The 19,660-nt window shown below is 49.7% G+C and overlaps 1 protein-coding gene and 1 long non-coding RNA gene across 51 annotated transcripts in view; one reads left to right on the forward strand and one right to left on the reverse strand.

Moving 5' to 3' along the window:
* The window catches only part of LOC122363183 (C-Jun-amino-terminal kinase-interacting protein 4-like), a 66,445-nt gene extending 57,084 nt beyond the window's left edge, over positions 1-9,361 (reverse strand). For 24 of the 50 annotated variants that reach the window (XR_006253344.1, XR_006253343.1, XM_043332543.1 and 21 more), the window contains exons 1-3: positions 8,884-9,313; positions 8,500-8,620; positions 1,446-1,644 (exon numbers count right to left, since the gene is read on the reverse strand). Coding sequence is in view for 48 of the 50 variants with exons in the window: in XM_043332543.1 (XP_043188478.1) it covers positions 1,446-1,644; positions 8,500-8,620; positions 8,884-9,177 (614 nt within the window). In the remaining 2 variants the exon portion in view is untranslated. Of the gene's footprint in view, positions 1-1,445; positions 1,645-8,499; positions 8,621-8,883 lie in introns of all 50 variants that reach the window. The other 26 variants (XM_043332553.1, XM_043332345.1, XM_043332482.1 and 23 more) reach the window with 7 other exon arrangements.
* Positions 9,362-13,042: 3,681 nt separating this feature from the next.
* Positions 13,043-19,613, forward strand: LOC122363372. The gene is made up of 3 exons (XR_006253346.1): positions 13,043-13,642; positions 14,611-14,743; positions 18,959-19,613. It is a non-coding gene; the product is annotated as an uncharacterized LOC122363372 (long non-coding RNA).
* The last annotated feature ends 47 nt before the right edge of the window (positions 19,614-19,660 follow it).

A 19,660-nucleotide genomic window follows, 5' to 3' on the forward strand; every position in this document is an offset into this window, starting at 1 on the left:
GTGTCACAGCCAGTGGGCGGACCGGGCAGGTCATACTGCCGCCGGCGGTCTGGCCACAAAATCAATGGTAGTCCGCGCGCGGCCGGCTGCTGCCGGCACGCCCCACGCCGGGAGTCGGACGGTTTGGTGCGTGGGAGGGAGGGGTGGGATCCCGGCAGCCAGGGAGGGTGGGCGATGGAGTGGCTAGTGCTTCATCTCACAGACCCGAGCTGGATGAAGTCACAGATACACCGACAAAGTTGTTGGTAATCAGTCTCAGACAATAATGTTCCGATAAGCCAACAGACTCTCGGAGTCGAGGACTCAAGTCGGAGTGAATGATTCACAAGGCTGTACTCGTTCCCCACCTCTGCTCGGTAATACTTGAGTGTCGAGTGTTCCACAAACGCTGCACAAACTGATCCGTCCATCAGCAGTGATATACTTCGGTAGCTTACGATATAACATTGGAACGTATGATTATCCTTTCCCACATCCGAGTAACGTTAACACGTTCTAATCCTTATGTGCAACTCCCCAAACCACGGCAGTACCGGCGTTCCGCGCCGTCTGCCGTGCTGTCTACAGTCCACTGCGCCCCGAGCTCTCTATCCTGGACCGATTGCCATATGCTAAGGTCCACGGCAGTTGCAGCCGCCGCACCCAATCACAGACTCAGCAACGGATTAAGGACTAAGGAGTCACCCGGTACACTACCACGTCAGCTATCGTGGCCGGCACGGGTTGGGGGTGAGGGGGGGGGGAGGGGCGGGGCCCGTCGGTGGTCCGACCCGCCCACCGGCCGCGCCCGGTCTCTGATCAGTCCGTCGTGAGCCCGGCGCGGCGCGATACCCCGTCTGTCCGACAGACAGGGTGAATCACGTCGAATGTCGCCCGGCCCACACAGCTGCACAAATATCCCGGCGCCCGAGCGCAACAGTCGGGCGGAGCTGCAGTCGGCGCGACGGCCGACACGAAATGCCACACCCCGCCGACGAAATGACGCAAAGGTGCTCCGAGGTGTTTCCGTTTGGAGCGGGAACGGCTTCATTTAGCGAGTTGCTGTTGATTTTCCAAGATGTGCAACACTTATGCGCTACACCAGAATTCTTCCGATATGCGATTGTGAGTTCTAAAGAAGAAAAACATTGATAGACCTGGTGCGTTCTGAAAACCATTTCCGGTTCAAATCAGCAAATGCCTTACAACAAAATTGTGTGCAATGAGTCTTTTACCCATACGTGATACGAGTCATACAGTACCTACTACCTAGTGTTGTCTCGGAATACGTATCCTTGAGGTTGCGTCCACGCGATCGCATGTGTCAACCCAATAGGTCAATAATCTTAATTTACGGTAAACCACCAATCCTTCACTCAACTCTGTACAACAAAACAGACCAGCCTACAGGTGTTAACTTCTATCCCAAACAACAGCGAGCATCTTGTCGTCGGCCTCGCGCCCACCTGGTCATGGAGTTGTTCTGCAGGCCGCCCAGCGGCACCTTCGGCCGCAGCATGCTGAGCTGGTCGAGACGGTCGGTGCCCAGCAGGATCTTGGTGCGCTCCATGTAATCCATGTGCGTCTTGAAGAGCTCTGTGTAGCGGTCGTGCAGCTTGGCGTACTCCTTTCGCATCGTGTCCTCCTTCTCCTCCAGTCGGGCCACTGAGGACAGATGGGCAAGACATAGTCAGCGGTTACCCAGACGGGTGGAGCACGCCGTCAGCGAGAGGGACACCGTCAGCGACTACTCAGACGGGCGGGACAGAGTGTCAGCCATTACACGGACGGGCGAGACACGACATCAGGTAGGAAATACACAGCGCCATCGGCTACTCAGATAGGCACAAATTGGCATCAGCAGTCACTCAGAAAGGCCGGACATGGCATACGTAGTCACTCAGATAAGCGAGACTGAGACATTGCGTCAGTGGTTACTCAGATGGGCGAGACTAATCAGAGGATGGCAGTGACAGGCTAGACAAGCTCACTGGTAGGCATTTATAAATTTTGATACCACCTATTACTATGTATATGTTAGGTTCTGTCCCAGCCCCGTCTTGTCCCGTCTTTCCACTTCGTAGTTAGAAAATACAACGTTTCAATTATCTTGCATTTTCCATACGACTTCTGGCACAAGATACAAAAATCGTTCGGCACACAGCCCCTTCCAAACACCGCACACAGCGTCCAAACAAGAACTCCTCTCAGCCCGCCAGAAAACACCATTCCAGCCCCGACACGGGATTGGCCCAGAATCGACCACGCAACAAGTCTTGGCCAATCCCACCGCTACTACCATCCGATAGAAGAGATGGGCGCGGACAGTGGCGACGATTGAGTACCAAGTAGGCATAGGGATGGGAAAATAAACAATCTCTTCCTCCATCGACGTGAATGACGCAGCTCTAACGAATAACGGCGCAAACAGCTGCCAACCCGCTACCAAATTCAGTTTCCTCTATCGCTTACCCTCACATCCCCCTTCCCTTAAATTCACTAGGACGCGTCATACGTGAATCAATATGCCTAGTGACATCAACTCACTTCGCTGGTCTTGCTACACCAAACCAGTCGCACGAATCGGAGTATTGCAGCATTCGTACAGTGCACACAAATCAAACAAACATCCGACAGTAACATCGTTCTAACTTAACTCTTAACTTTAGGTCACACGTCCCACTACTGGTGCGTCATGTACCGGATGCTACCGACAGCATCTTCCATGTCTCGATCACACAATAGTTGACGAGTATCATCACACCATACCACTGGAATGTCAGTCAAGAAAACGACGAGGGCGACGCACCTCGCGTCCACATCTCGTTCTCACCACTGTCTCGGCTGCCCTGACCTCTAGGTCACCGGGCCCGGGTGACGCCCCCACCAACCGCGAAGGTGGCGCCACGGTCGCCTGCCCAGGCGCCGCCACTGACAAACGTTCACCGTCCTCACACGTCTGTGGGCGCTGCTCACCTGTCTCAGCACCTGTCTCCAGTGTCCGCTCGTTAGCCACTGTCGTCCCCACCGGCCGTCCATCGGCCGTCACCGCCATCGGTCGTCCATCGGCCGCGATCAACTCCATCGGTCGTTCACCAGTGCTTGCCTCGTCCATCGGCTGCTCTCCGGTAGCCGACTCCTCCAGAAGCTGCTCTCCAGCAGCCGTCTCCTCCAGCTGCCGCCTGCCAGCAGTCACCTCGGCCAGCTGTCGCTCGTCAGCAGCTGTCCCCGCCAGCAGCCGCCCGCCAGCAGCCGCCTCCGCCGGCCGTCGCTCGTCAGCAGCCGTCTCATCCAGCTGCCGCTCGTCGGCAACAGCTTCCGCCTGCTGCCGCCCGTCAGTAGCCGGCCATGGCCGTTCTCCGGCCACTGTTGTCGCCTCTGCCCACGGCAGGTCGCCTGCCGTCGCCACCAGCTCGAACTGCCTGCTGTCAGCACCGACCGCCTGTGGTCGCCCGCCGACTGTGCTGGTCTCCGGCTCCGTTTCACTTCCAGATTCCACAGCCACTTCCCGGCTGTCCCAGGTATCAGCTCTCTTGAGATGCGCTCCATGGATCCACCTCCGTCGTCTTCCTTTTCTGAGTAGATAGTCCGGTGGTCTGCATTTGATGATTGAGTACGGTCCCTCGAACTTTGGCTGCAGTTTGCCCTTGACACCTCTCTCGGCACGGAAGTTTCGGCACCACACTGTGTCTCCCAGCTTGAATGCTCCGGTGGATTGCGCGTCAGTCCTGCGGCTCTGCTCCTGCTGCACGCGCTCAGACACCAGCTGGTGGATGTCCGTCAGCCGACCCCGTAGACTCTCCACGTAGCGCTGGTAGGTGCGCTGCTTCAGCTGCTCTCCGTCCAACTCTGCCCTGAGCACGGTTCGAGGCGAGAAGCCGTGCACCAGTTCAAACGGAGTGAAGCCTGTGACAGAGTGGGTACTGGTGTTATACGCGGCTGCTACTAGGGGAAGTAGTCCAGGCCAGTCTTCCTCAGCCGTGAAATGAGACAGCATTTCACACAGAGTCCTGTTGAATCGTTCAGTGACGCCATTGCAGCATGGTCTGTACACAGTGGTCCTCAACTTCTTGATTTTGAGCCGCTCACACAGACCTCGTACCAGTCCACTCTCAAAATTCCGTCCTTGATCCGTCAGCAGCGACTTCATTACTCCATACCTGCTGATCACCTTCATAAGACAATCTGCTACATCTTCGGCTGTCTGCGTTCGCAGTGCAAACAGCTCCACCATCTTGCTAAACAGGTCCGTCACCACCAAAACGTATCGGTAGCCCTGTTCGGTCCGAGGCAGCTCCATGATATCAGCAGCCCATTGCTGAAGCGGTTGACCCTCCACAGGCACCGCTCCTCTTCCTTCCTGGCACGCTGTCGTCTTGGATTTGTGGGCCAAACAGGATGGACATGAACGGCACATCTGCCTCACGTCCAGTCGCATGTTGTGCCAGAAGTAGTCCTCTGTCAGTCGGTGAATCGTCCTGCGCACACCTCCATGTCCTGCCGTAGGAACATCATGTGCCAACTCCAGCAGCTTCGTGCGCAGACTCAGGGGTACAAGTACCTGCGGCTTCTGATGGCCCTTTGACTCTCTCAGAATGATGCCGTTCTTCAGGCTGAGTCCTCCGAGCATGCTGTAGAACTTCAACTCCTTGACTTCACTGTCAGTCAGGTCCTCTAACTTCAGCTCTTTCCCTTGTAGATGCAGACTGAGTCTTCTCAGTACTGGATCCCTTGCTGTTGCCTCTCTGAACTCAGCCTCACCCTGAGTTGATGCTGACACACTGCCGACAACAACAGCTTCAACTGTTGCTTCATCAGTCACTTCTTCTCCATCCTCATCGTGACCTTCTGAGTCCACCACACGTCTCAGATGTAGTCGGTGTAGTCCCTCGCTCTGTGGTACGAACTCCGCTGCGTTCACATTCAGCTGGCTCTCCTTGTCTGCTTCAGTAGGCTCGTCTTGTCTGGATAGAGCATCCACATGAGGAATGGAGCTCCCTCGTACATGCTCCACGGTGAAGTCGTATTCCTGCAGCTTCTCAAACCACCGGTACAGTCGACCGGACGGTGGCTTGGACTTCTGCAGAAACTGGATTGCCTCATGATCCGTCCTTATCTTGAAGGGCTTGCCGATCAGGTAGTGTCGATACTTCTTGACCGACTTGATGACAGCAGCCAGCTCTCTTTCGGTTGCCGACCAATTCTTTTCAGCCGGTGTCCATTTGCCTGAGGCGTAGGCAATGACGCCCTTTTCCTGGCTCAGCACAGCTCCCCATCCAGTGCCACTACCATCAGTCGTCAGCGTGAATTTCCCCATCACATCCGGGAACTTCAGAAGCGGATACTCCTCCAGATCCTTCTTCAGCAGTTGGAAGTGTGCCTCGCACTCCTCAGTCCACTTGAAGGTCACCCCTTTCTTCAGCAGGTCCGACATCACAGCTGTCTTGCTTCCGAAGTCTGGAATATACTGCTGGTAATAGCCAACAAAGCCCAGAAATCGCCGCAGCTCCTTGACTGACCGTGGCGATGACCACTTGCGGAGAGCTTCCACCTTCTCTTCAGCTGGTCTGATGCCTTCGGTGCTCAGATGATGTCCGAGGAAGTCCACTTCAGTTACGGCCACTTTACACTTGGTTGGGTTCAGCAGCAGCCCTCCATCTCGGAACTTCTGAAGTAGCTCCTTCAGATCTCGCAGGTGTTCCTCAGTCGTCTTCGAGAAGAGGATGACGTCATCCAGGTAGATCATCACTTGTTTCCAGGTCATTCCTTTGAGTAGGTCTTCCATGATTCGCTGGAAAGTTGCTGGACTTGTCTTCAGGCCAAACGGTTGTCTGGTCCATTGATGAAGACCGAACTCTGTGGTGAAGGCGGTGACTTCCCGTGACTTCTCTTCCACTGGGACCGCCCAGTATGCTGCTCGCTGGTCTAACACCGTGAAGATGGTTGACCCCTGTGTCGCCTCCAGCATGTCCTCGATTCGTGGTAGCGGGTACGAGTCATGTTTGATTACCTGATTAACTGCACGGTAATCACAACACAACCTCATGCCTCCATCCTTCTTCTTGACGATCACTACTGGTGAAGCCCAGGGCGACGATGATGGTTCCACGAGGCCCTGCTCCTCCAGCTGATCCAACTGCTCCTTCAGCTGCTTCCTCAGGTGCAGTGGAGTGCGGTAGGCCCTCTGCTTGATTGGCCTGGCTCCTCCCGTGTCGATCACCAGCTGATGGGGTCCGTTGTACTCTCCTACCTCCTCTGGGCTCTTCGAAAACACATCCTCGTAGCTCTGCAGCAGCTCCTGGAACTGGGAACGAGCCGGCTCAGCAAGGTGTGACACATCAGGCAGACCCTCTGTCTTCTGCATGTGGCACAGCTCCGTATCCATCAGCTCATCCTGCCCCAGGACTGTCCCAGCTGGGATCACGACTTCATCATCACTCATGTTCAGCAGTCGAATCGGGATCGCTTGGTGGGCCAGACGTACCGTGGGTGCCATGACTACTCCATCCACCTCGGCTGGGTAGAACACTCTCGGCTCAGCAACTGTCACCCTGCGGATACTCATGACAGTCTCTGCCCAGGGGGCACATGTGACTGCACACCTAGCCCTCACAGTCGACCACCTCGGGATACTCCTGCCCTCAACTGTTAGTTGCCCTGTCCCACAATCGATAGTGGCCTTCAGCTGTTGCAGGACATCCATACCAATCAGCACACAGTCAGTGAGGTCTGCTACAACAAAGCTGTGGGGAAGGGTGGTGTCACCAACCTGCAGCATCACAGAACATCGTCCCATTGTCGTTACTCTGGTGCCGTTTGCTGCGACGAAGTGCTCGGACTCAGATGATGTCGCCTCCCGCTCTAGTTCCAGGTCATCAGCCACCTCCTTGCTGATGATGCTGGTCACACTCCCAGTGTCCACCACCGCCTGTACCTCCGTCCCATTCAGACAGATGACTGCCTTGACCTCCGCTGGCTGATCGGAGCAAACACGCCGCACAGTTCCTGTTGCCTCCTGTGCTTGTCCCCCTCCTGGTCTGGATCCGCTTGCTTCCGCCCTCTGTGCCCCCGGCTGGGAGGGACACTGTCGCTGAACGTGGCCCCGGCCTCCACACCTGAAGCATGTCTGTGTGACATCCCTGCTTGATCCAGATCGACAGGCAGCTGCAAGATGTCCTCGTCGACCACAGCTGAAGCAGGTCGAGGCAGGATCCCGGCTTGCTCCTGTCCGACAAGCAGCTGCCAGGTGTCCCTGACGACCACACTTGAAGCATGTTCGTCGGTGGTCTGGTGCACCCCTGGCTGAAAGAGTTCTTACTTCCTTTGGCCTGTTGGTGACAGTTAACTCGTTTTGTAGTTCTTCGGTTGTTTTTATTCTTTCAAGTCGCCTCACCAGTGCTTCTGTATTAGTAGCTTCGCTGTCTAGTACCCTCAGACGCCACTGACTGGGTACAGCACGGGTAATCTGTTCAGCCACCAACTGCTCTTGGGCCTCCACACTCAGCTCTGGCATAGCAGCTCTTGCCAGTGTTTGCAGTCTTCCTACAAAGGCCCGAGGCTCATCTGAGGCAGCCATCTTTAGCTCATAGAACCTATGTAGAAAGGCTCGTCGTTTCTCGGCCGGTACCAGTCGCTTCATCACATGGTCCTTCACCTCCTCCATGCTGGTGAGGGTGACGTCCTCTTCCAACTCTCTGGCCAGCCACTCATGGGCCTCCCCGAAGAGTGCCGGCAAGATGGCTCTCTGCTGACTGTCGGACCACCCGTTGGCCCTGGCCACTCTTGTAAATCCCCTCATGAATGTCTCAGGGTCTTCCCCCTCCTTATAACCACGGGGCTTAAAGACCGAACCGGATGGCTCCATTTCACTGGTCTGGCTATTTACGTTAAGATCAGATTGCAACGTTACTGGTTTATTTTCCAAATCCTCAATATTCACTACCTGAACTTCCTTTTTTATCTTGCTCTTGATTTCACTCATGCGCCAGGATTGCCTCGCTCCGTTGAGTCAAATCCCACTTCTGTTGTTAGGTTCTGTCCCAGCCCCGTCTTGTCCCGTCTTTCCACTTCGTAGTTAGAAAATACAACGTTTCAATTATCTTGCATTTTCCATACGACTTCTGGCACAAGATACAAAAATCGTTCGGCACACAGCCCCTTCCAAACACCGCACACAGCGTCCAAACAAGAACTCCTCTCAGCCCGCCAGAAAACACCATTCCAGCCCCGACACGGGATTGGCCCAGAATCGACCACGCAACAAGTCTTGGCCAATCCCACCGCTACTACCATCCGATAGAAGAGATGGGCGCGGACAGTGGCGACGATTGAGTACCAAGTAGGCATAGGGATGGGAAAATAAACAATCTCTTCCTCCATCGACGTGAATGACGCAGCTCTAACGAATAACGGCGCAAACAGCTGCCAACCCGCTACCAAATTCAGTTTCCTCTATCGCTTACCCTCACATATAATATAATGAATAACACATGAAAAAGATACACAAAAATTAATACTTACCATGGTCAGAAGCATTTCTGGTCTTCAGTTCAAACATCCGCACAATGGACTCAAGACTTTCGATTTTGGAAACAGACTGTTTGACCTGTTCTTCATTGTGATCTTCAAGCTCAAACAGTTTCTGAAAAATACAATTTTGGCATTACAAGCAAATCAAAGGTCACACAAATGTCGTCATGACTCATGACAGCAGTAAAAAATGCCATAAGAAGCAGCACATCAGAACGACTCGATGGAATATGGACTGTGAATATGACCCAATCAAGATACTTTTCAATGAACTGATCTAGCATGATCAGAGTCTTCATGTTAGGCTGTAAGCTGTTAAGCTGAAACTGCAAAAACGCTAGTCACATCCCGCACATTAATGCGACTTCATATTACCTGTTCTGATGCTCTCCGAAGCTGCTTTTCTCGTTCATACTGTGTAACTAACTGTTCATTGTCTTCACGAAGGAGCTCCAGCTCAACTTCATGCTCTTGGTTTTCAGTATAAGCGAAATCAAGACTTTCCAAAATGTTGACCACTAGTGGCATAAGATTTTTTACCACATCTTCATCATATTTTGCAATCATACGTTCCAGTTCTTGGTAAACACTCCCTGCTAGGGATTGGACTTTCTCGCACATGACTACGTGCGAGTCTTCGTTCGAGTCGTACACAGTTTCTTGCTCCATTTCAATAACTTAATGTCTCGCCTAAATAATTAACATCACTGAGAAATAATTCACAGACTATGACCTAAAATCGACCACATTTTCCAACCATCTCGACCCCGAATGCAACTATCGATTTTACGCAACTTCACAGTTCACCATTCAGCATCACTTGTTTTGTGTTGGGTGGTGCGCCACATTAGGCAGCTGATGATAATGCACGCCGTAAATGTATCAGGTATGATTTGGTAGCACATGAAAAGTGAAAGTAGTACGTAGAGGATTTTTGGTTCTAGTCTTATGCTTGGTCTTATGCCACTAAATTAAGCTATACAAATATGCACGGAATGTTAATGCGGTTAACGCTATATCTGAGCAGAAAACGACGGGATTGGACGGGCTAGGTACCGACAACAACTGAAACTGATCCAAAACATAAACAAAGGACCCAGCGACGAGTCAGGCTCAGCTGAGCTCCATAAAAAAAAAACTGAACAAATTAACCATAATTTAACCATTTTGCCCATTGATAAGTCAGCGAGTAACCATTGAAACGGTGATAAGGATCAACATATTGAATGTTCATTGATCGAGCTAGGGTTTTTTGAGGGGGAGGGGAGACAATAGCTCAGAGTCGAAGCCTTTGTTGGAGTCGGTCGGAGTGAGTAGGTACTGAGCAGTCCCGACCGGAGGCGGTGTTGGAGTTGATTTTGGAAGCTGAAGTGGGAGTCGAGCCAGAGTTACCGAAAACACATCGACTCCACTGACATGCCAGGGCCCCGGAGTCGGAACTTGAGTTGAGTCAGAGGAGTCGGTCGGTGTCGACAGCTCTGTCCGGTGGTTTGCATCAGAGCGCCACCTACAGAACAAAAATACGGCTCCTGCCACCTGGTGGTTGCGTCCTGAACAGGCGAGAATGGGTCGATTGTTCTCTACTCCCGATATCCACTGTCTTAGGCATTAGCAGCCAGCCCCACGACTTATACAATCAGTCAGGGCTGCAGAATCAATGGATTTTCGGTGTTTCCAACTCCAAACGACTCCTGCTTCAAAAAATCAACTCCGACTCCGACAGCATAAAAAAATGAGACCGTATATAAAAAAATAAGACAGTGACCATCCGTGGTCCCTTTGGCCTTTTGATTCTATTTCAATTGAGCTCCATTGAATGGCAGGTACGGATTGTACACATTTTGTCTGTTTTTCTTAAGAAAAATCTGCCCTAAGTCTTTCGTCTGTCATCTATGACAGATTCGGAGACGCCTAGCTTGTGAACAGGCGTGCCAAATAAATAAAGCTTGAAACATGGTTAAAAGTTAATCTGTGGTTAATCTCATCCGTCCTTGCAGTTGCGTCCTCAGGGTTAGCACAACAGCACCCTCCCTATCACTACCATTTCTAGGCCAGCGGTTACCCTACCGGTACCCAGACTACCGATGTCCGATGGCGACAGTAAATGGCGACAGGAAGGGGGACACTGCCGACTTTTGGTCCCAAGTTCTTTCCATGCAACGCCCATGAAGGCAAAATCAAAGGGGGCACGGTGCCCCGGTCCCCCCCCCCCCCCGTTCCGCCGCCTATGGATGGTGAGGGCAAGTCTTTGCCTATGACCACACCCTCTCCGAGTGGCCTGATCATTTCATCGGCAGCGCGGGGTGTCCCATCGGCATATTTCCGTCCTACCGGAACGGTCTCTGTCGCTACGGCACATCGTCGGTGGTCCGCACAGTCCACTGTCTATGCCCTATCTTAGCCCATAGCTAGCTCTGCAATGGCCTCTTCAGGCCGAAAGAGCTTGCCCCCAATGAGCAACGAAACAAAAAAGTTAGGAAGGAGCCTCATTTTCACAATCGACGTATGTACCTAAGACAAGAGTGGCCAAATGTAAAAGAAAAATCTTGAGTTTGACCACAGAATTTCATTAGATGACAGCTTCAAAGCACACTAGCCAGTTACGCTCATTGCCTCCGCGTTCTAAATGAAATGTTCCCTTTAAATGTTTTACGAGTGCAGCACAAGTTCAGCGTTGGATAATAATTCAGGACCATAAACAAGCAAGTAACAAAATTAACAACAAACATGCTCCATTATTTATACCTAATCAAGATAACTTCTCCAGAGGTATAGGCAGTTGGGTACACCACTAAAGTCTAAGCGGAAAACACGTGCAAGACTCAAGAAGATGTAATTAGAGGCGAGCGAGACATCTACACAGTTATCGACCCGCATATTCTCCGACCTCCATCATACCACCTGTGCCTCACCCTCAGCTTTTCAAGACCCTCAAAGACATGGAAGTATGGCAAGCACTCATGGCAACCCCGTTTTTATTTAAGCAAATACCTTTACCTAATTAGTTATTTGATCATCGGGTAAAAAAACGGCACATAACGTAAGTTACAGGCAAAACTGCATGCATAGGTCAATAAAAACGGTTTATTGAATCATGGATGCATAAAACCGTTTCCCTATAGGGAGCCTTTGCTTTGAGATGAAGTAGCACCGCCTGGGGTCGAGCCCAATTTCATCAGTTTTGCTGAGCTGTAATGCACATTACGCCGACCTATCTGAGACATTTCTGAATTCTGACGCCTTTTGCCTCCGCAGTTTCGGCCCAGACCCGTCGGGAGAGCAGTGCTGAGGACGCGGAGAGCGGGGTGCCGCGTCCAGCGGCGCAATGCGGCGATTTATCAGCAGCGCCCGCCGCGCCGCGCGGCCGGACCCACAAATCACCAGGTCAACTATGCAGCGCGCCGCGCGCGGCAAAAAGGGCGCCAGCCGCGACCCGCTGCGACGTCTTTGTAGGCCGCGGCCGGCACAATGCGGTGATGATAAATAGTCGCAGGATGCCGAGTCGAGAAGGAGAGGACTTTTTACCGGCGCCGCGACAAGTTATGAGTGTATGTGGGCTATGGGGACGCCCGGCGGGAGGCCGGCAGACCCAGGGGTCACAGCCTCCTTATTGGTCACAGGTGACGTTCCTTAGAGGTCGTGGACGGCGTTCCTTGGAGGTCGCCGATGCCAGATGGGTCTCCCGAGGTTAAAAAGGGTAACCATTTGTTCAAACGGTTGAACCGATCATTGGTGGCTCATTGGCGGCTGTAGTCTCAAATACCATACCGATTAAATGCCCTCTGTTCCCAACAGCATGCTGAGCTGCCATTGTAATATACCTATGCAGAGGAGACTAAAGAATCAAAGAATTATGCAGTTGCATCAGGCCATTTTAATTAGGATATTTACACGCGTCATAATCAAACGCAAAGCTTGAAGAATTAAGGCATTCCTTGTCTAATTCTTTACTCATACACAAACAAAACGGAAAATACAAAAACAATTAGCGGTGGTCAGACATTGCACCTGATAGTACGGGAACAAACGCTTTCAAAGGGCTTTGTTAACTGTCGCTGGGGAAAACATGTGCAAGGCAACACAATTGTGCGTTGTTACGCACATGTTCGACTAGAAAATAAATGAATAACAGCGTCATCGCATCTTCGTCGTTCTGAGTCGACACTGCACCATTCGGAGCTACCATGGCCCAACAGAACCAGACGGGTCGCCGAGTCGTCAGACGGGGCCAGGGCCGGATCAGACCGTGTTTTGCCTGTGTTTGCACCGGCTCGCAAAGGACGGGACGGCATTCAGACGTGAATGCTTCGTTCGGCGGCTTAGAGTGGCCCAAGATGTTTTTGGCCGTCGGATAGGCCAGTTTTTGCCGATTTGTGAAATTTGGCACGGGTGAATGGATGCCTTGGTGTCCAGTACATTGCTATTGAGACCCGACTACAAGTGGTCGATGACGACAAAAGGCGGCGACGTTTTTGCTGTGCTGTCGGTGCGTGACCGGGATACGCGATATATTCACTGAAAGAAAAGTACACCTTGGTGGTATTTTTGGGTGATATTTGTAACCACTTAACACCACTTTCCAGACTATTTGTACCACCCTTAGCCGAAAATTCAGAGTTAAAAGATGACTAGGTGCATTTTTTACTCAACTTAGGTGTAATCCATCCAGTACTTTAGGGTTTTCTTGCAACTATGGTGTAATTTCAAGTTCTTATGTTTTTTACACCTCAGCTTATTGGTAGTAAAATTATTACCCAAGTGCATTTTTAATCCCATGCGGATAATAAATGGCTAGTTGGTAGCATAAATTTACACTTGCGTGGTTCAGCTGATTATCGCAAAACCTAAATGGAGTAAATTTACACTGTGGACTTGATAAGCGAGGGATTTTTAGGTGTGGTTTTATGCTACATGGTTATTTCAGTCTTCAGTGTTGTATTTTTACAGCTCGGGGCGTTATTTTACTATGGTGTTCCACGTGGCCAATTTATACCGCCATTTTGTACCGCCATTTTACCGTTTGTGTCGAAACTTTGAACTGGATGGATACATGGTGAAGCGTGGGGTGGCGTGCAGGTGAAGCGTGCAGTGTCTACTGGACGACCAAGACCGCGGCAAGCAGTGAACAACAAAGGTAAGACTTAAAATGTATCTTTTGGCCAGGATATTGCCTTATATTAAAGGGACTATTCCACCTTTAACATGGGGTTTGAGTTGAGATAGCCAAGTTTGCGGCGAGGTTCAGAAACCACTATCTAGGTATCTAAGGTTGCAACCCCCGCGGCCTCTTGGTGTTGAAGAAATTCGCTCCCTTCATTTGAAAATGGGCTTGTACAAGGCCCTATCTTCAACATAGAGCGACCGTTAGTGTGACGTCACCTCGTTTAGTCATTCTGATTTAAATGGGTTTGTTCGTTGAAAAATCGCTTAAAACTTGGTCTGAACTTTGTTGTGGTGCCTACAGAGTAAAAAGAATCAGATTTATGACAGTAATGTGGCCTGGGGAAGGAGGTAATTTTGGGCTGTGACGTCACATATTTGAAAGTTTGTGTTTGGAATATGGGAAGCCTAAGATGTTTAATGAAAAATAAATGCCAGAACCGTGTTCCTGGTCATCCAATCTATAAAGTCGGGCACAATTTAACTGGTTTTAACAACATTTTAGAAGGTGGGATAGTCCCTTTAACCCATTTTTGGTCACAGTGAAAGTGACTTGCTGGTCAGACTGACCATTATCAATTTACAGCCAAAAAATGTGATATAAATAGTTTTCCTTCTATTTTTCGCTGACAGCTGGGGTCTTTCTTACTTAGCTGGGGCCTCCTGTGAATAGCCGATGGTATCTGTGTCTGACCAGTGACCACTAGGGCCCCTCGGCCCTCTGACTCCTCAAAAGAGATGATGCCCTCTAGATCGGAGGCCTTTTGTAGGTAGGAGCCAGCCACACAGGAATTAAGTTAAAATCATGCTCAGCAGGTGGTCACCTGAGCTCGTTCGATGCGACACCAGAGTTTCCCGGCTCCTATAAGATCCCATTTTAGCGACGCTACTGGTGATTGCACGCTCTATATTTGCCTAATATTTGTTTTCCTTCCATTTCAGTTGTGGCACGATCTGACCCTGATTATGGGGACTCGTGAGGAGCCAGAAGAGCTAAAGGAAAAAGTTACGAACATCCAGCAAGTGTGTGAGCAGTATGCGGCCAACGTCCTCCCTGATACGCCAATCACCGACGGTGAGTTTCGATCACTTATCACGCGCACCGACGGGGGGCGGATTCTGCCCCCCCCCCTGAGGTTTTTCGCAAATAGCGGGAACGCGAAATTTGGTACGACTATTCTCTCATCAATTTTACACATGGTGTGCAAGTTTGAACCTCCTAACTTTTTTTAAGGTCAGGTCACCAGGTCACTTTGAATGACCCAGCCTCAAGTCACTTTTTTGCAATTTTGTCACCGTGCCAGAGCTACAGTAGATGTCGGAGGCCTTTGAAAGTCGCAGGATGTTATAAGGTCATTAGTAGCTACAATTTTTTTATCTCATAATTTTGATATCGATGACCTAAGGTCAGGTCAATTTCTCGACCTCCCCATTATTAGTCAATGGGGGAAAAATCAACTCCCTGTTTTTACCACTAAAACGGGTCGGAATGGCCCCATAAACCATACATGACCTCATATACGATCAACCTTCACTACCTTGAGGTCTGTTTTGCAGTTGGGCAGCTGTAAGGTCATGTGACGTCATCAAAGGTCACCAGCGGTTTTTTGACAATAACTCCGTACAGGAACAAGATACAGCCGCGCGGATGGTCTCATTGTGCTCAGCTCGTCAAGGCGCATCGAATGATATGCATGATGACCTCGAGATCACGTGACCTGAGGTCAACCTTTGACCTTGACCTTTTGAGGTCAACATATATATCATTCGATGCGGATTGACGAGAGGATCACGATGCTGCCCTTAGTTTGTTCCTATATTGACTAGTTCGAAAGTTATTCGAGAAAAACTCTCTCTATACCTAGCGCCGCTATTTTGACTTTTTTGACCCCTGTGACGTCATCTTTGACCTGACCTGAAAATGACCTTAGTAAAAATTGTAGACCTTGTCCGTGCGTATCCCTTGCCGCTTACCTCTTGTCGCTATCTTGCTTCGTTCTCGAGATCTCAGGGGGGGGCAGTCATCCGCCCCCCCCCCCCCCGTCGGTACGAAGTTGGCGCAGACCCCCGTCGGTGCGCGGGTTATGGTATTGTGATCGTGAGAGGGCGCTATTTTTTTTTTTTTACATTTTCAGATGTAGCAGGCCAATCTACGCGCCCCCCCCCCCGTCCAATTTGTAATCTGTGCTGATAGCTCCTCGGACCGCAAGGCATGCGCCAATCTGATCGATGATTTTTCTCAGAATGTCCGAGGACCGACGAATATCTGTTGACTGTTTATACAACTGTGGGCTTTGATTTCTGGTAGCCACAGCTATAAGGTCTATTGTAAATAATCATTGAGTTTTATTCACGATCGATGGCAACACAAGTCAAATTCCTAAAACCAGACGTTTCGGCCACAGGGTGCCTTCGTCAGTGGATACTAGTGATTAATTAACCCTCGCCCGCACATGGGGGGGGGGGTGGTTGCCACCCCCCCCCCCGGGTAGTCTTTCTGCTCTGCACTCAACATTTTTAGAGGTAGAGGGCTGATTTTTCGTATGGCTGCTCCTCTATCCTTTCTTGATGTCCACTGAAAATTTGAAGTTTCTGTGACTTTTGGTTTCGGAGATATGACCTTGTTTTTCAGGTCATGTCATGACCCAAATGGCTAATTCTCAACATCTTGCGTTTGCCATGGGCCTTGTGAGCTTTTGACACCCTGATTTCGGCCTTTTTTGCCAGTATTACCTCCCACCTATCATGGAACATGTTGTTCGACGATGTACAGGGGTCAAGGTCAGGGTCAAGGTCAACCTAGGTCATCTAAGATAATTGCGTTTTAGGCAAGCGGAATTTACTTTTTGTGAATTTTTTTGACTGCATTTTTGGTAAAAGCTTCTCAGATCATGATTTCATGTAATATGGACCCAAAAACAATCGGTGCACACATCAGTATACACACAGACACACACAGACATACAAACACATATAATTGACCTTGACCTAACTTGACCTGAAATGACCTCAGCAGCAAAATTCTGGTCGGGTAGTGTGACAAAGAGGTTTTAGCTGGCTTGGCACCAGAAAACACCATCGTCATCGGCATTTGATAAGCAGCGCACTTGATATCCAACGGTGACCCAAAACAGCAACATTTTTTAGTTTGACCTGACCTGGAAGGTCAATGACTGACTTGAGAAGGTAAAACTGGGTATCGTTGGATTCGTCTCTTCCCAAAGAATCTTTTTGGTCTTTACCGCTAAGCTCTATCTCCAACAGGAACGAAATGGCGCGGGGGGGGGTGGCAACCACCCCCCATGTGCGTTCTAGGATGGGAAAATGGCATGTGCGGGCGAGGGTTAAATTAAAAACACAGTATCAAAAACAATCGGTATAAATCGTTTGAAGTCGACACATCGGGCACAGGTTTCGAAATGCATTCTTTGATTCAACCGAGAACGGCATTCATCACGCTATTGTTCTTGTCGCGTTCTTTTGATATGCTGAAAATTAAATTATATAATGAATGTACCTACAGGTCACAATGTCAATGTCGGAACGTTTAATTCGCTCGCCTTTTCTCAGAGTCTTTCAAAGTTCGCCAATCACCTTTCGTTTAGAAATCGTTTAAGATTTTTTTCCTAGTGCCAACATTGCAGCCGCTTTTGCCCAGGTGAAGAATCCAGGTTTTTCGTTCACTGTATCTTGGAAACAGATGTGAGCTGCTTCCAGAGCTTTTCTCACCGATTTTGACATGCCTTTTTCAATGACATGAGCACTATTCCAGTTTGGTAAATTTTGACATTTTTCGATATGAAGGACGAGTGCGTTCGATCTATTGTGGTTCCGAACATCGCGTTTGTGACTCGACACACGACTGAAGGAACACAAACGCGATGTCCGGAACCACAATAGATCGAACGCACTCGTCCTTCATATCGAAAAATGTGACTCGACACACGATTGAAGGAACACAAACGCGATGTCCGGAACCACAATAGATCGAACGCACTCGTCCTTCATATCGAAAAATGTCAAAATTTACCAAACTGGAACTGGAAAATTTGTAATGTTCGTGAGCTTTCCAAACTTTTCTCATATCATCCATTTTCGTGATCCAGACTCGGAAATGGGTTCAGCTTTTCAAAATTGGGGGCGAAGAAGCTCACTCTATTCACGGAACTGCTGCAAACTTGTTTGTTGAAAAAGTGTCATTTTTTCAACAAGAAGTTTTGAAATATATTACAAATAACGTTGTGGGGCAGGTTAGTGTACGCACTGCCTGGGGGCACATTCGTGCATATTTTTTTAGTTTTTGCGATTTATGACTTTATCTGTAATAGGTTTCACTATAATGACGCTCGCCTGACTCAGTCTCGGCTGCTTGCGACGTCGTGACGAGTAGTTCACGCGAACTTGGCGAGGTCACGGAGGCCGGCACATTCTTGTTGGCCACCCCATTCTGTCTACATATGTTGTGCAATGCATTCTTGTCGAAAGGAATCAAGTGAAATGACCCCCTGCCAATTTCCTTTGGTAAATTTCTGGTAATGCCCGGTAATTTCTCGAACTTTGCACTTGCAGGATGCACGGAAGTGCCCCATCCCTTGCACGAATGTGCCCCATAGGTGGGGCAGTTTCGTGCAAACGTTCAGCTAAAAGTCATTTTTTTCTAATAGAAGCAATAATTTTAGAGGATAACTTTTAAAGAGGAAAAATATCATGCAATAGTTCCTTTCCATACTATAATCAACAATTTTGCCATTGCACTAACCAAAGAAAAGATATATGGATTTATCTATTTTTTGCACGAATGTGCCCCACTCTCCCCTACTTTCTCATCCTACCTACGTATAACGCACATGGGGGAACGGTCAACGGTGGTTGCGGAATGCGGGGTCATTGGTTACTTTATGTCCCTCTTTACAGACAAGTTACCAGCGTTGGCATTGTGGCCTTTCTCTGGTCCCGGCGAAATTAGTACACTATGTTCATTCATGACTTGAAGATGCGTAATTATAATTAAAACTTTATGTGATTTATCATTTTGATTCTATCCGTATACAAATATCTGAGATGTATCTTTACTCAATAGTAAAAGTAATGTTACGTATTGCATCCTGAACCGGTGAATACATGCAGACAATTTATATCTCACTCAGTTGCACCACGGAAGGGCAGCGAGCCGCGCTCCTGACGGGTCCCGAAGGGCTGAGGCTTCAACGGGAGTAACCATACAATAATGTTTATTCTCCTGGCTCCGCTGTGTCGGGAAATCATTGTTAATTTATTTTCCTCTTCACAGGTGACGAACTGGTGGCGCTACCCGCCTACGGGCGCGGGGCGACGCTGGACGATCTGAAGAACGAGCAGAGCTCCGTGAGTGTTCAGTCGTCCCGCCTCAACGTTCAGAGAGCGAGTTCGAGCTGCCACAGTCGAAGGTCGGTGAAGTTGCCACAATCCTTGCAACTCATGCCGTGTTTTATCTTCCGTTCTGTTGACCATGCAAGTGCCTCTTCGAGGTGCTCTACAAGAAGGCCCTAAACATCTATTTCACTAAGTAAAGCATCGTAGAAGATAGTGTGCTCCCTGGCTGAGTAGAGTGCAAGATGCGCGTGCGAGAGTACTGGCAATTGCGGTACGCCACTCTTGTCATGTCGGCAGCTCAGATCTAGCACAGACCCACAGACGAAGAGTGTATACTGTATACTGCGTGGTCTGCGTGCGTTTCATGTTTCAAAGTTTTTCATGTTTAAGCGCCAAGAGTACAAAGTACAGGGTGGCGCACGGAAAACCCCCGAATTGAAACTTTAATACCTTCCATGATTATTAACCAAATTTGATGATATTTTCACACAATGTACATACGTAGATACACGTTTGGGATGATATTCATCCAAGTTTTAGACAAATGCATTCACGCTCAGCTGAGTTGTGCACCTTAACGTGACCACTATCGTTTTTCAGTACTTTCTCGAGGCGCTCGCGGTACGCCAGCGCTGCTTTC

The sequence above is a fragment of the Amphibalanus amphitrite genome, unplaced genomic scaffold (genome assembly GCF_019059575.1).
Source record: "Amphibalanus amphitrite isolate SeventyFive unplaced genomic scaffold, NRLGWU_Aamphi_draft 000026F_arrow, whole genome shotgun sequence".
NCBI classification, from domain to species: Eukaryota; Metazoa; Arthropoda; class Thecostraca; order Balanomorpha; family Balanidae; genus Amphibalanus; species Amphibalanus amphitrite.